Raw genomic sequence first — 14,457 nt, 5'->3', positions numbered from 1 at the left:
GCAAGAAGACGGGAAAGATGCCTAAGCGAACTTCCATCGTAGTACCCGTCACTTCCACCCCGCCCTCTCTTGAACGCAATCCTCAGGTACTGCTTACCTACCTCGTCCCGATCGAGGCACAGCGTTTCGTCACTACCTTAACCACCTATTAGGTACTACTATAGAAAGCGGCAGCCAGAAAATTCGTTATCGATAATGCGAGCTCCATTCAAGTGGGAAACCCCCCGGCACTTGTTGCTGGCAGCGGAGTCACTCTCGCAATTCACCCATTTCCATCTGCTGCTTGTCGCAATCAGATGCAGCAGCTTGAGCCTCCTCCATCTCCTCCATCGCCTCCAACGACAGCTCCTTTCCGTCCGTTGCCGTACGCGGAGAATGCAGAAGCTGCAACCTCCACCGTCTTGCCGTCTCCCCGCTGAATCCGTCGTGGCTTGACGATCCTCCCCGTGCTCAGGACAGACGCAACCCGAACCAACTGCCTGCTCTGCTGCTACTGGAGAGACGTGCCGAGCTCTGCCAAAAAACCCCCACCATCTGTGCGACCAGCGGCTTTGGGGGTTCGACTGACTCTTGTTCCGCGATCGGGCTTCCACGAGCAGCTGGCTGGCAGATCCTGACGCTTCGTCTCGCGGTGATTGTCTCGCAGTCGCTCGCGGAGCGCTGAAGCAGCCATGATATCAGGGCGAGGGGGAGCGGGGGCTCGAGGGCGCATTCGCCCACCTCGTCGGATCGTGCGTGTAAGTAAAAGTTGTTGCAAAGTTCTGGGCATCCAATCTACCCCCTAGCAGACTGCATACCTCACGGCGCATCACTTGCCTCGCTCTATCGTCGCTCATTGAATCCTGAGCGCATCGTGAGCGCAACCTGAGCCCGTTCGGAGGCGCATCCCTGCTCTGCTACTACGTCGAAACCCATCAACTCCCGCTGCTCTTGGTGCCCTGCCCCTCTGATTCACTTCCCCTCTTCATCGCACCCCACGCCGCTTGTTTCCCATGCTTCTTCCCCCTCACCAGAGACGCCAGAGCCGCCGCGATGGGTTCCAACCAGAGCAGGCCGATGCCCGAACGTGCGCAGGAGCCCTCTCCCGAGCCATTCCGCTTCCATTCTATGGCTCTCAGTCTGACTAACCGCCGTTCACAGTCCCAGGCAGCGGGCGAGGGAGCCGATTTCGATGCGTGCTGGAACATGATCAAGGAAGCGCTATACGACATCCACAACAAGAGCTGCGGCCGTCTATCCTTCGAAGAGCTATACCGAGCGGCCTACAAGATCGTCCTCAAGAAGAAGGGCGAGGTTCTTTACGAGAGAGTCAAGGAGTTCGAGGAGCAGTGGTTTGCCGAGCATGCCATCCCCAAGATCGAAGTCCTCGTTACCAAGAGTCTCATCAACATGAGCGTTGATGCCTCGTCGTCGGCCTCGGTCAGCGAGCGGCGCCAGACGGGCGAGAACTTCCTCAAGGGTCTGAGGGATACTTGGGAAGATCACAACATGTCCATGAACATGACCGCAGACATCCTCATGTACCTAGACAGAGGCTACACGCAGCAGGAGCCCCGTCGGGTCCCCATCTTCGCCACCACCATTGCCCTGTTCCGAGACCACATCCTGCGCTCTTGCCTGAATGCGAACTCTGATCGCTCGATCGGCGACATTCTGATTTCCGTCATGCTGGACCAGATTGACATGGAAAGGCGCGGAGACATCATTGACCGAAATCTCATTCGCAGCAACACCCGGATGCTCAGTTGCCTCTACGAAACCGAGGACGAATCCGAGAACAACAAGCTCTACGTCACTACCTTTGAGCCCCGGTTCCTTGCCAACAGCGAAGTCTTTTATGCGCGAGAATGCGAACGGCTGCTGCGAGAGTCCGACGCCAGCACCTGGCTGCGACATACCGAGACCAGACTCCGTGAGGAAACAGATCGGTGTGGCACTACCATTGAGCTCGAGACTCTGCCCAAGGTGACAAAGGTGGTAGAGGAGAAGCTGATTCTTGGTCATCTCAACGACTTCCTCGCCATGGAGGGTAGCGGCCTCAGGTGGATGATTGACAATGACAAGATTCACGACCTCAGCATCTTGTACAGACTCATCGCGCGAGTGGATGATGAAAAGACGGCGCTGCGTGACATTTTGCAGAAGCGAGTTGTCGAGCTGGGCTTGGAGATTGAGAATGTGCTCAAGAACACCGATTTCTCGACGGCGCAGGGCGATGGCGAAGATGGCGGAGAGGGCGACAAGGGCAAGACGCTGAACCCGGCCGCGCAGCAGACGGCAGCAGCCATCAAGTGGGTGGACGACGTGCTTCGTCTCAAGGACAAGTTTGACTACATGCTCCAAGAATGCTTTCAGGGCGACCTGGTGCTACAGGCAGCCCTGACCAAGAGCTTTGCCGAATTCATTAACTTGTTCAGCCGAAGCTCGGAATACGTCTCGCTCTTTATCGACGATAATCTCAAGCGGGGGATCAGGGGCAAGACGGAAGCCGAGGTGGACGCCATCGTGGAAAAGTCCATCGTCTTGATCCGGTACCTGCAGGACAAGGACCTGTTCCAGACCTACTACCAGCGTCATCTCGGACGACGACTGCTCCATGGCAAGTCGGAGAGCCACGACGTCGAGAAGCAGATTATTTCGCGGATGAAGCAGGAATTGGGACAGCAATTCACGACCAAATTTGAGGGCATGTTCCGAGATCTCGTCACCTCTGCCGAGCTGACATCGACATACCGCGACCATGTCCGCAAGCTGGACCCCGAAGACCACACGATTGATCTCAACGTCAACGTCCTCACGACCAATTACTGGCCCTCCGAGGTCATGGGGCGCAGCGCTCAGTCAGGCGATAGTTCCAAAGCGGGATGTACCTGGCCGGCCGAAGTCAAGAAGCTGCAAGCTAGCTTTGAGCAGTTTTACCTGACGAATCGCAACGGTCGCAAGCTCACCTGGATCGGCACCACCGGCAGCGCAGACATCAAGTGTGTGTTCCCGGCGATAGAGGGCAAATCCGGGCCCTTGGCGCGGGAGCGTCGCTACGACCTCAACGTCCCGACGTACGGCATGGTGGTCCTGTCGCTGTTCAACGACCTCAAGGATGGCGAGAGCCTCAGCTTCGAAGACATCCAGGCTAAGACGAGCTTGTCGACGGCCGATCTCACGCGAGCGCTCATGGCGATTGCGGTAGCGCCCAAGTCGCGCGTGCTGGCCAAGGATCCGCCCACCAAGAATGTCAAGCCCGGCGACAGGTTCTCGTTCAACGCCTCGTTCCAGAGCAAGACGATTCGAATCAAGGCACCCATTATCAACGCCGTGTCCAAGGCCGAGAACAAGGAGGAGAGGAAGGCGACAGAAGACAAGAACAACCAAACTCGATCTTATATCATTGACGCCGCCATTGTGAGAATCATGAAGTAAGTTGATAACGGAGCTCAGTCGGTGCATAGTCCTAGCTAACCAATGTGTCAATAGGGCGCGAAAGGAAGTCAGCCACTCGCAGCTGATTAGCGAAGTCTTGTCGGTGCTGGCTGGCCGCTTCAAGCCCGACGTTCCCATGATCAAGAGGCGCATCGAGGATCTCATAGTGCGAGAGTACCTGGAGCGTCCGGACGAGGAGGGCGCGCCATCCATGTATCGCTACCTGGCTTGATTCAAGCGGTGGCCATTCGATACGTGGGTATGGGTATGAGTATGGGTATGGGTAAGGGTTAGCTTGTGATGAATTACATACCAGCATAAGGGGAGGGCTCTCTGACTTTAGATATCTTCTTAAAACGCGGCATGGCGTCCAGAGCTTATTTTGCTTCTTCTTATTCTATGGTTTCGCATACATTTGGGGATGAGGGAGCGAGATGTGCGTCCAGGCAATGGCATATTCCTTACAGCTGGAAGGCGATATAGGAGGGCATTTACCTAGATGATGGTATCATGATGGTCTTGGAACTGAAGGAAGTGGATGGCCCAGGCATCAGGAGGTCGGCAAGGGGTCTGATGAGATATCAATTATAGCATGAATCAAGTCAAGACTCTCATGTTGTCTGGCCAATTTTTTTCACTCTTCAATTGAGAGCTCAACTGGGTACATGATGGCTGCAATTGCGCGTGAGGCTGATGGTGAATTATCGAGACGAGATTACGGACTGCGAAGTCGGAGCAATCACTACACGTACCTACTATAGCTAAGTCATTTTGTATACATGTAGGTAGGTACTGTACTGAGCTCAACTGAGCTTGACTGAGGTAGCAGCACATATGATGACGTTCTTAAGACCAGTCTTCCTTGTTCAGCGTCCACACTTCACTACAACCCTGGAGCTGCCCTGTAAGTTAGCGGACGGCTCAGGTGCATCCTGCGCTGTAAGCCGGGCCCGGACCATCCTGTGCCGAGGCTAACGGCCAAAGACACGATCTCTCTTACAGTAAACTACTGTATGCTCAACTTTATCCTTGTCAGCATCTCGGAAAGACTTCCATTAGTTGGCCGGACACGAAATTACTTGAACTGAGAGCTGCACAGGTCAACACACCGCCACTGACATCTCATCCTCCCTCACTCTCTTTCACTTCTTCAGTCTCTTTACCCTCCCCCCCTAAACAAAGAGAGGCACAGATTGTCTGTCTGTCTGCCCGGAGTTCCCGTTCACAATGTTTGGACTCAGGAGGTCCATGGCCACTGCAGCCTCGCAAGCCTCCCTCTCGCTCAAGCAAGCCGGCAAAGTCGTCTGCATCGGCCGCAACTATGCGTACTGGACCAAACCCATCTCCCTCCCTCTGTCTCCTCAAAACAGTAAAAGAAAAAGCAGCTAACGATTTGCGTGAGCACACAAAAATAAAAAGAGACCACATCGCGGAGCTGCAAAACGCAAAGCCAAAGAAGCCCTTCTTCTTCCTCAAGCCGCCCTCGTCCATTGTCCTGCCGGGCGAGGGCCCGTGCCTGCAGCCCAAGGGCGTGGACATGCACTTTGAGGTGGAGCTGGCGCTGGTCATTGGGCGGATGGTGAGGAACCTGCATCCCGAGGATGAAGAGGGGGCGATGGATGCTATTCGGGGTGAGTTCAATGGCATTTTCTTATATCGATATATGTATATATATGCATATATATATGTGTATATGTGTGTGTATGGATGGCTAACGAAAAAAAAAAAAAAAAAAAAACAGCCTACGCCGTCGGCATCGACATGACAGCCCGCAACGTCCAAAACGAAGCCAAGAAAAAGGGCCTCCCCTGGGACATTGCAAAAGGCTTCGACACCTTCTTGCCCATGAGCAACCTCATCCCCAAGGCGGCCATCGCGGACCCGCACGACGCGGAGCTGTTCCTCGACGTCAACGGGCAGCCGCGCCAGCGCGGGTCCACGGCCCTCATGATCTACCGCATCCCGCGCATCATGAGCGACATCTCGCGCGTCATGACGCTGCTGCCGGGCGACGTGGTCCTGACGGGGACGCCGGCCGGCGTTGGGCCCGTCGTGCCGGGCGATGTGATGAGGGCGGGCGTCAGGGTGCAGGGACAGGAGGTGGAGGAGGGGAGGATCGAGGTGCCCGTGGAGTTGTCGGGGAGTGCGTATGAGTTTTCCGAGACGTAGAAGGGTTTGATGGCTTTTTTTTTCTGTTTGTGCTGTGTATCTACACATATAGACAATCCAACTGGATTGAGAGGAGAGGAGATGAGATATGGACAAAGGGACAGGACATGGTGAGAAGACGCAGAAGGCTTAGAACAGCTCGGGCTGTCCTAGTCATTGGCAGCGTGTGTACCGATCCTCAAAACCCCTCCTCCTACCTATCCATACATACACAGAGACAAAAAGGGGATATATTATCCCCTCTTGGACACACAAAACTTTCATCATTAAAACATGGAAACTCACTCCAAGTTCGGATCCCGAATCGACCCCGGCTTGGGCGCCCAGTCCGCCACCGTCCCGCACCTCGTACACGTCCTCTTTGCCTCGTCCGCCCGAAAGTCCTCCACCGCCAACTTGATCTGCGTCCCCAGATCCGTGCAGTGGAACGCCGCCTCGTGCACAACAACCGCCTCCTGCTCCCCGGTCCCCGCGAGCGCCTCCTGGCCGCACTGCCCCGTGCAGTACCAGCGCATGCGGTCAATCGAGTCCGCCGGGCGGCGCTGCTCCAGGACGATGCCGACCGTGTTGGCGAAGCGGACCGGGTTGTGCGGCGTGTTGGCCGGCAGCAGGAACATGTCGCCCTCGCGGATGACAATGTCGCGAAAGGTCGAGCCGTCGACGACCTTGAGCAGCATGGCGCCGCGGTACTGGTAGAACCATTCGGGGGTCTGGTTGATGTGGTAGTCGGTGCGGGCGTTGGGGCCGCCGACGATCTGGTTTGTGTTTGTTTGTTAGTCAATGGGGCGTCGACATGGAAAGAGTGTGCGTATATATATGATGGTTTCCGAGGGATGTGAGATGAAGAAAAGGGATGAGGAAGAAACTTGCCATGACGGTGAAGTCATCGTTGTAGACGCAGTAGTTGTTGACGGGTGGTTGAAGCAGGTGAGAGTTTGCCTCGAGCCTGGAGATGGATGACAAGGCACAGATTAGCCCGTTATTTGTGTCTTCACTAAAACAACCGAGAAGAGTCAAGCTGGTGATGGTGTTTGACTCACCACTTGGGCAGATTGACTGGCGGTCCGAGCATTTGGGTTGTGGGTGGGTGTATGTATGTATGTCTGGGTTGTGTATGATGATGACTCTTCAACACCAAAAGCTGGGGTAAGTGTCGATTGATCCGGCCTAGTACAACAGCTATGCTTTGCTTATCTAGTCAGTTGGAGAGTTGAATAGAGACTGACAAGCTCACAAACCTGGAGATGAAGATGAACAGAGAACAAAGTGAAAAAAAGAACTCACTAGAAGTTCTGTCGCTTGTAAAAAAGAAAGTCACAGATGACAGACACAGAAGCTCAAGAGGCGAAGTGCAACGTCCACAAGGAAACCTTGTTTACCTTATCAATCATACCCTCCATTTCTTCAACCAGCAACTTCTTTTGCGGTATTTCGTACTGTCGTTTACCGTGCCGAGATACACGAGCTACATGAACCGACTCCGTCTATCCGGCTCTCCGGCCTGTGTACCGTACAGTGCGAGGCTCCCCGATATCCCGCATAAACTGTGACCGAGCTTCGCACCGTGTGGGCGTCAAGCCGTCGACATCATCCCACTTGAAGCGACTCAGGTTTCACTTCCTCAAGGATGGAATATGAGGAGACAAAGTGCCAGACTCGACTATTCCACAGTCCAGAGCTTCTCGTCAACGCCCGCCCACCGGAGAACCGCCTCCTGAGACGCCTTGAACCTGCGCCTGAAGCCCCTCGTCGCCGGCCGGGGCCCGTTGTAGTTGGACACCTCCGACTGCAGAAAGGTCCGGATGATGCCCGTCACCCGGGCCTCTTCTCCATACAAGTTGACCAGCATGCCGTGCAGCGCATGAAGGTGCCCGATGAAGACGTCCTGGAACTCCTTGTGCTTCGGCTGCGCGGGGCCTCGCAGCCCCGGGTGGTTGGGGAACATGGTCAAGGTCGACAGACACAGCACCAAGTCGATGAGGTCCTCGGACCAGGGGAGGCCCTTCCGGTAGCCAGTAAAAGCCAGCGCCTTGATGCGGATCTTGACGCTGTTGATGAGGTCGCCCTGCCTCTCGCAGAGCGCCGCCAGGGCCTTGAGCACCGTCGGCAGCGGCTCGAGGTCGTTGGGCCAGGGGCGGCCCGCGTAGCCCGTCTTGACGATTTTGTTGACCGTGGCCATCTGGCGGTCGACGTCGAACCTGTTGGGGGATGCCCAGGCTTGCTTCTTGGACTCATCTATAATATCGAACAAGGCAGCCTGCGTGCTGAGAATGGAGGGGATGGCGTCGCCATCGCTCTTTGCTTCTCTGCAGTGGCGGTCAGACTCTTGCCGGCATCTCTCGCCTATTTCTCGTTTGTCAGCATTGGGACCGATAGTGTCCAAGAGTGCGAGTTGGCGGCATGCCAGAGACTTACAGTGGCATCTGAACTGATACCTCGACGTAATACGTGGGTTGCGAAACGTAAAGTCGTACGCAATGTCTCGGTAGCAGTGCAGCAGCTCCTCGCCTGCCTTGAGCTTCCGGAGGGCTCGAACCTGCACCTGCGTGTTGTTGAACACAATGGCAACGTTGGGGTCGCAGTCGTGGTTCAGGAGAGCTCCCCCCAGGTCCAAGGCAATTCCAAGCGGCGCGTTTCGATACGTCTGATCGACCGGCAGCGCATTGCAACGGATCTGAAAGACAAGTTAGAAGGTTGTACACTCTGCAGGTTCCCCAGTCCCAACTGCGACGGGTCCGCCCCAACACTGTCCTTGAAGGGAGACACTCACGATGCCATACAGAATCAATATCTCGTAAATGCCGAGCTCGCTCTTGGTTCGCTCCTTGGCTTCAAGGGCAAGTTCCAGGACCTTGGGCCACGTTTTCTTGGCTCGTCTCTCGAAATTGGCCATTTCGCTCTCCAGCCTGGACAGGCCCTGGACCTGCTCCGGCAGCAAGACCTTTTTTCTCATCAGAATCAGGAGACGGTACAGTGTTCTCGTCTCGAGATCGGTGGTCGCGCCCGACAGCAAGCCGCACTCGTACAGATGGCCGGTATCCCAGGCTCGTTGCCAGCAAGACTATATCGCAACCCAGATCAGTCAGGTTGATCAAGCCAGCAGAATACCCAAAGACTGGCCGTCTGCTTACCTTTGAGCAGTACTGGTACATGTGACAGCCATTGCAGACATGGAGAGGCGGCATCATCTCGCCAGGCCCGAGGAAGCGGCTCTCGGAAGGGTGAAAGACCCTTCGCCTCTGCTGGAAGCAAAAGTCGCAGGCTTCCATGCCATCGCCAACCTCTGCACAGAGAACGAGGGGCACCGACGTGAAGATGAGCTCGCCCACCTCAACGTCGCGGTTTGTGTACAGGCCCGAGCCGGCATTGAGGATTGGCGACTGCTTGATGCTGAGCGAGCCTGCGGGAGCCTGGACGTTGTCGAGGATGTATTTGCCCAGCTGCTTGTCCTCGTGGAGGGGCCAGCGCGGCATTGGGCCGTCGGGTTTGGCATCAGTCGGGCCCGTCTTTCTGACGCCGGCGGCGAAGATCTTTTCCAGGGGATTCATGGTGCTGCTGTCTGCTGGAGAGATCTGATGGGTTTGAAGAGAAGGAGACGTGTATGGTGGTGTGGCTGCCTCTGGGTGCCCAGCTGAATGCCTCGAAGCAAAGCGGGATGCCCACGTATTTGTACGAAACGGCCTGGAATTGGGGGTGGGTTGGAAGAGAAAAGGCAATGAGAAGGAACAGAAGAGAAAAGAAGCCGTTATGCAAGGGGTTGGCCACCCAGCAAGTCGTTACATGGAGGGCTGAGCTCAGATGACTTTTGAGGTCGCACAAGAAGTGGCTTGTATGTCACGGATGGTGTGGTTTGACAAGGCCTGACCTTTTCGTAGATGCAAGCAGGTGGGTGGTTAGTCCCTTGGGTACGGTAGGTACATGTATGGGAGAGAGAGGGAAAGTTGGCAGGCAAGGGGAAAAGTAATTGCCGGCAGCTTCCAATCGTTTGTGCCACCCGAGCTGTGCTTTTCATTTGAGGGAGCGCAACAGAACGGCAGGACAAGGAGATTAATTGGTGGACAACTGATGTCGAAATCATTGCATAGGTATTGGATGAATGGATGATTGGAGAGAGAGAAAGGAAGAAAGAGAAAGAGAATCTCTGGCTGGATGTCTGATTGTTTGCTGCCGAGTTCAGCTTCGAGCCACTTTATCAGGGATTGTCTCAGCCCCGAGCTGCACTTTGTCGAGAGGTGAATTTGGCATGTGGGAGACGGGGCTGCAGGCCGTTGCTTTGTATCTGGCTGACATTCTGAATATTCGATACTGTATTCTTCTGCTGCTTCCTCTTGATCCTTCTCCTGTGTCTGAAGCACCTGTTGATGGACAGTGACACCCTCAGATCTACCTTATATCGACTCACGAAGAGGTGCTTTATCGTTATCTCGACCAGCATGACACAGCTGCTACCAGCTACCTAGTAGTAGGTACTACCAGGCTTGTACTGTACAGCACTTACAAGGGGCGGCGTCCCCTGGAACTCCGCTACGGCTCAGTGGTGCAACTCGAGGATTGCCGCTCTAGGGAGGTTGCACAGGGACCTGGCCAGCCTAGAGGTACCAAACCTGCTCACGAGTACCGTCAAGTCCCCAAGCCTATACACAGTCGCTCGCAGCTACCCGCAGATACTGGCCCATCCCCCACGGTACGCACGTCTCTTTGATGGCGCCAGCTGCCGTGTGATCCACCCCACCGCCTTATGCAGTATAACCTTCGCGCGTCAGGGGGGTTTTCTGTAAGGGGTGAATTAACCATTCCTAGGGGGTGTAATAGTTATAAGCTAGCAAGGTCTAATATCAGGGTATAATGCAGAGCGGGTTAGGCTGTAGTAATCCTAATAGCTGGTTATAATAGTTACTGGCATATGCAGATTTATTATACTATAAGAATTTATGCATAAAAGCAGTATTAAGCAGTTATAGTAATGCTATTATTATAAAGGTAATAAGCGCTATAATAGTTATAAGCGCATAATCCTGCTGCAAGGGTTTTATTATAGTAAGGGTAATTACCCTAGTAGCTATAATTTTATAAAGACTATATTTATACTTAAAAACTATTATACTAGTAAAAAATAGTTATAAGAAAAAAATACTTATAAGCTATTAATAATTTTTACTTATATAAAAATAATAACTAGATTATAAAATAGTTTTTTATATAAAAATACTATTACTAAAATTATACTATTATACCTTATTTATATTAAAGTATTTAGTTATACTATATACTATAAAGCTATTAGTAATATTTATATTAATAATTATACTATTTATATTACTAGTGTTAGTAATAAATATTAAGATATCTTTATACTATCTAGGTATAGTATTACTAGCCTATAACTATTTTATTATCCTTCTTAACCTTAATATAAAGTAATATTAGTAATAGCAGTATATATAATTCTTATTTTATATTATAATTTTACTAGCTATTATTAGCACTGCTATTATAATAATAATCTCTTATAATATACTTAGTTTAAGCTTGCTTATATATTTACTAAAGCTTGCATTATCTAACTATTAATAGAATTTAATATAACTTTAAACTATTATGCCTTATAGTTAGTTTATATTAAAGTTTTTTAATATATATAAGGAGAGGCGCACTAGTTTTATAGTTAAATATACTCCTAAGTCTTAACTTAAATTAAAATCTTATAATAACTTTATATCTTTTTATAATAGCTGCTAATATAATATAATAGGCATAAAATATAAAAATTTCCTAAATTAGCAAGAGGTAATAGTTAGTATAAATAAAAGCATAAATATATAAAAAACTTAACCTGCTAGTTTTTTACTTAATGCACTTACTAGTTATATAAAAATAAGCAGCTAAAGCTTTTACTAAATTAAAGCTAAAATATAAAATTATAATATTAATTTTTAATATTAAGAAAAATTATAATATTAAAAAATTTATAAAAAGCGCCTATAAGATAACTTAATTAATTTATTTTAATATAAAAAGTATAAAAGTGTTATCTTTATAAGTATTTAATCTTATTAAATAGCTATATTTACTAAAATACTATATAGATTAGTTATAAGCTTATAAATAATATTTATAAATATAAGGGATAAAAAGACTACTTACTTTAAGGTCCTGCAGTATGCAGGCATATTTATAGCATTAATATAATATATCTTTTAATATATTTTAGTAGCTGTGTATAAAGATATTAGTTACTTAATTTTAAGTTACTAAGCCTAGTAAAAAGCTATAAATAGGAGATACTAGTATTCCCTGCTTTAATAAGGATATAAAATGCTAAAGAGTATAAAGATAGTAGTAGAGTTTATTTTTATATAAATATAATATTAAAGCAGTATAGTATAAATGCAGTCTAGAACCTAAAATATTAGTATAGCATTATATATATTAAGGGTATATTAACTTCCTTTTATATTAGTATTATACTTACCCTTTAGCTTTTAAAAGTAGATTCTTATTAAAGTAATCTTTTTTATTCTGTATTACTTTAAGCTGTTTTTTACTTACTAATAAAGCTAGCTATAGACAGCAGCTGCTTAAATGCTTTAGTATTATATATAATTAGTAAAATATAAAAATATATATATCTTATAAGGATATACTTACCTCTAGATATAATTATAGTATTATATATATATTTAATCTTTTTTAATAACTATAAGTAAGAAAAGGTATATATAAAAGTAAGAACTAATATATAGCTTTTAAGTTACTTATAGTAATGCCTTTAGCAGGTAGTTCTAAAAGTAAAAGCTTATATTAGCATACTTTAAAGCGCATTTTAATACCTCTTACTTCCTTTTTATATTCTTTTTAAAACAGTAATTAAATTTTAATAAAAATAGGTGCCTATTACTAGGCTAGTATAATAAAATATAAAGATATTAAACTTTATGCTTTACTATAATAGCAACTTAGCATTTACACTATATATATTAAAATATAAAATATAAGTAAGGCAGGTGCTTTTAAAGGTATAGTATATTAAGTCTTATAAGGTTTAATAAAAAAAGAAGTTTTTATAATAAAAATAATATCTAAATATTATATTAAAGTAGTTAGGCATAGATAGCTAGATGCAGAATAATTAAATGTAAAATAACTAAGGAGAAAGATAGGTTAAGTAAGAAAAAAAAAGAATAATAATATACTTAGTATAAGAGGTTTATTAAGGCTGTGGTTATAGTAAATAGGATTATAAGCACCTGCTTTTTTTTTAGCAGATGCTAGTATTTATTACTACTAGTAGCTTATATATTAAAAGCATTTACTAGCTAGCAGTATTATACTAGTAATACCCTTTTACTAAGAATTATAATATGCTTACTTTATTAAATAGATTAAAGGTTAATCTGCTTAATATAAGATATAAATTTATATTTTATTTTAATAGTATATAATTTTAAGGGTATAGTCTTTAGCCTATAGCTAATATTTTTACTAGCTAAGCTAGCACCTTTTTTTATATAATAAAATCCTAGTATAAAAAATCCTCCCTTTACTACCTTTTATATAAAATAAATATTAAAATTAAGGAAAAGGATGCTTTTATTATAGTATAGCACTATTTACACCTTACTGCTATTAATTTATAGCAGACTAATAATTATTTATTACCCTATTATTTTAAAGATAAGGCACTTTAAAATAAACTCCTTTATCTCTTTTTTTATTTTTTTAAAGGTAAAATCTATTATAGTAAATAAGGACTTACTTATAACTTATAAGTATATAAAGAGCTTAAGTAGCTTAGTATACTATATATTACTATTCTGCTATATATATATAAAGTTACTAATTATAAAATATACTTACTTCTAGTTTTTATAAAATATTAGTAATTATATATTTTATATAAAGGATTTAAATAAGCTAATATAGGTATAAAAGTAACTTTTTTATATTACTAAATCTTAAAGTTTTTTAAGTAAAATAAAGCTTTTTTATTATATATATTATAGTAAGCTCCCTTAAGCTACTATAGAAAGTTATAATTATTAAGGAGCTAGAGAAGCTTCTTAATAATAAAGAAGTTATAGTTATTTATTAATAAAATGTCTTTTACTTATATATAATTTAGTATATAAAGATTTTAATACTTAATATCTGCATAAAGCTTTAAGGATAAAATATTCTTATCCTTATTTTTATTTTCTCTAGCTATTATATTTATACTTTAGGCAAGTGTAAGGCACTTTTTATATAGCTTTAAAAACTAACTCTAGATCTTAAAATACTATAGAAAATAGTTTTATAAAAGAAGCAAGATTATAAAGTAAATATTTTCTTATTAAATTAATATTACAGCAGTATTTTAAGAGTTTATAAAAAGAATATTTAATTTATATTCCTTATATAAATAACCTATAATTAACTAGCTAACTTAATAAAAAATAATTTTATATTTTATTAAGATTTACTTACTTATATTTATCCTTTTTTAAAAGAGTAAATACTATTTTATAACCTTTATATTCTTTTATAACTTTTATATAATAAAGACTAATATAAATATTTAGTAGCTTTATCTTATTTTTAAATTTATAGCCTTTATTAATTTTTATAAGTATTACCTTTAATAAGGCTATAAATAGAGGAGTAAGAGATATTTAGTAAAAGCTAGCCTATATAGTAAAATAGTTTATATAAAGACCTAAAAATCCTTTAATTTTACACTAGCCTATTTTAAAGTTAGTAAAGGTTAAGAGATATAAAAAGCTAGAAATATTAATAATAGTAATCCTTACTACTTTATTCTACTACGCTTATATAACTTAAGTATAACTAATACTTTCATCCTTATGATACTGTCATCCCAGCCCGGCGAAA

General features: G+C 45.4%; 4 protein-coding genes across 4 annotated transcripts; 2 read left to right on the top strand and 2 right to left on the bottom strand.

Moving 5' to 3' along the window:
* The first annotated feature begins 270 nt into the window (after window positions 1-270).
* Window positions 271-3,983, top strand: TRIREDRAFT_82651 (uncharacterized protein). Its single transcript, XM_006969900.1, has 3 exons — window positions 271-737; window positions 1,141-3,413; window positions 3,472-3,983. The coding sequence occupies exons 1-3, from the start codon at window positions 672-674 to the stop codon at window positions 3,647-3,649; spliced, it is 2,517 nt and encodes an 838-aa protein (XP_006969962.1). The 5' UTR covers window positions 271-671; the 3' UTR covers window positions 3,650-3,983.
* Window positions 3,984-4,665: 682 nt separating this feature from the next.
* Window positions 4,666-5,586, top strand: TRIREDRAFT_6096 (uncharacterized protein; the record flags this gene model as incomplete). The annotated part of the gene is made up of 3 exons (XM_006969899.1): window positions 4,666-4,742; window positions 4,837-5,048; window positions 5,159-5,586. The coding sequence occupies 3 exons, from the start codon at window positions 4,666-4,668 to the stop codon at window positions 5,584-5,586; spliced, it is 717 nt and encodes a 238-aa protein (XP_006969961.1).
* A 281-nt stretch (window positions 5,587-5,867) lies between these two features.
* TRIREDRAFT_71039 (uncharacterized protein) lies at window positions 5,868-6,658 on the bottom strand (the record flags this gene model as incomplete). Its single annotated transcript, XM_006969894.1, has 3 exons — window positions 5,868-6,341; window positions 6,463-6,532; window positions 6,627-6,658. 3 exons carry the CDS (start codon window positions 6,656-6,658, stop codon window positions 5,868-5,870), a joined length of 576 nt encoding a protein of 191 aa, XP_006969956.1.
* A 588-nt stretch (window positions 6,659-7,246) lies between these two features.
* Window positions 7,247-9,134, bottom strand: TRIREDRAFT_124283 (uncharacterized protein; the record flags this gene model as incomplete). Its single annotated transcript, XM_006969893.1, has 4 exons — window positions 7,247-7,929; window positions 8,002-8,260; window positions 8,357-8,647; window positions 8,718-9,134. The coding sequence occupies 4 exons, from the start codon at window positions 9,132-9,134 to the stop codon at window positions 7,247-7,249; spliced, it is 1,650 nt and encodes a 549-aa protein (XP_006969955.1).
* Between the last annotated feature and the right edge of the window lie 5,323 nt (window positions 9,135-14,457).

The sequence above is a fragment of the Trichoderma reesei genome (assembly GCF_000167675.1).
Source record: "Trichoderma reesei QM6a unplaced genomic scaffold TRIREscaffold_49, whole genome shotgun sequence".
NCBI lineage: Eukaryota > Fungi > Ascomycota > Sordariomycetes > Hypocreales > Hypocreaceae > Trichoderma > Trichoderma reesei.
Note: the sequence above shows the minus strand (reverse complement) of the source record. Positions and strands in the feature narration are given on the sequence as shown.

Coding starts and splice junctions, on each gene's coding strand:
- TRIREDRAFT_82651 (XM_006969900.1), top strand. CDS start 672: ATGATATCAGGGCGAGGGGGAGCGGGGGCTCGAGGGCGCATTCGCCCA. Junction 738..1,140: donor CACCTCGTCGGATCGTGCGT/GTAAGTAAAAGT, acceptor CGCCGTTCACAG/TCCCAGGCAGCGGGCGAGGG. Junction 3,414..3,471: donor GCCATTGTGAGAATCATGAA/GTAAGTTGATAA, acceptor ATGTGTCAATAG/GGCGCGAAAGGAAGTCAGCC.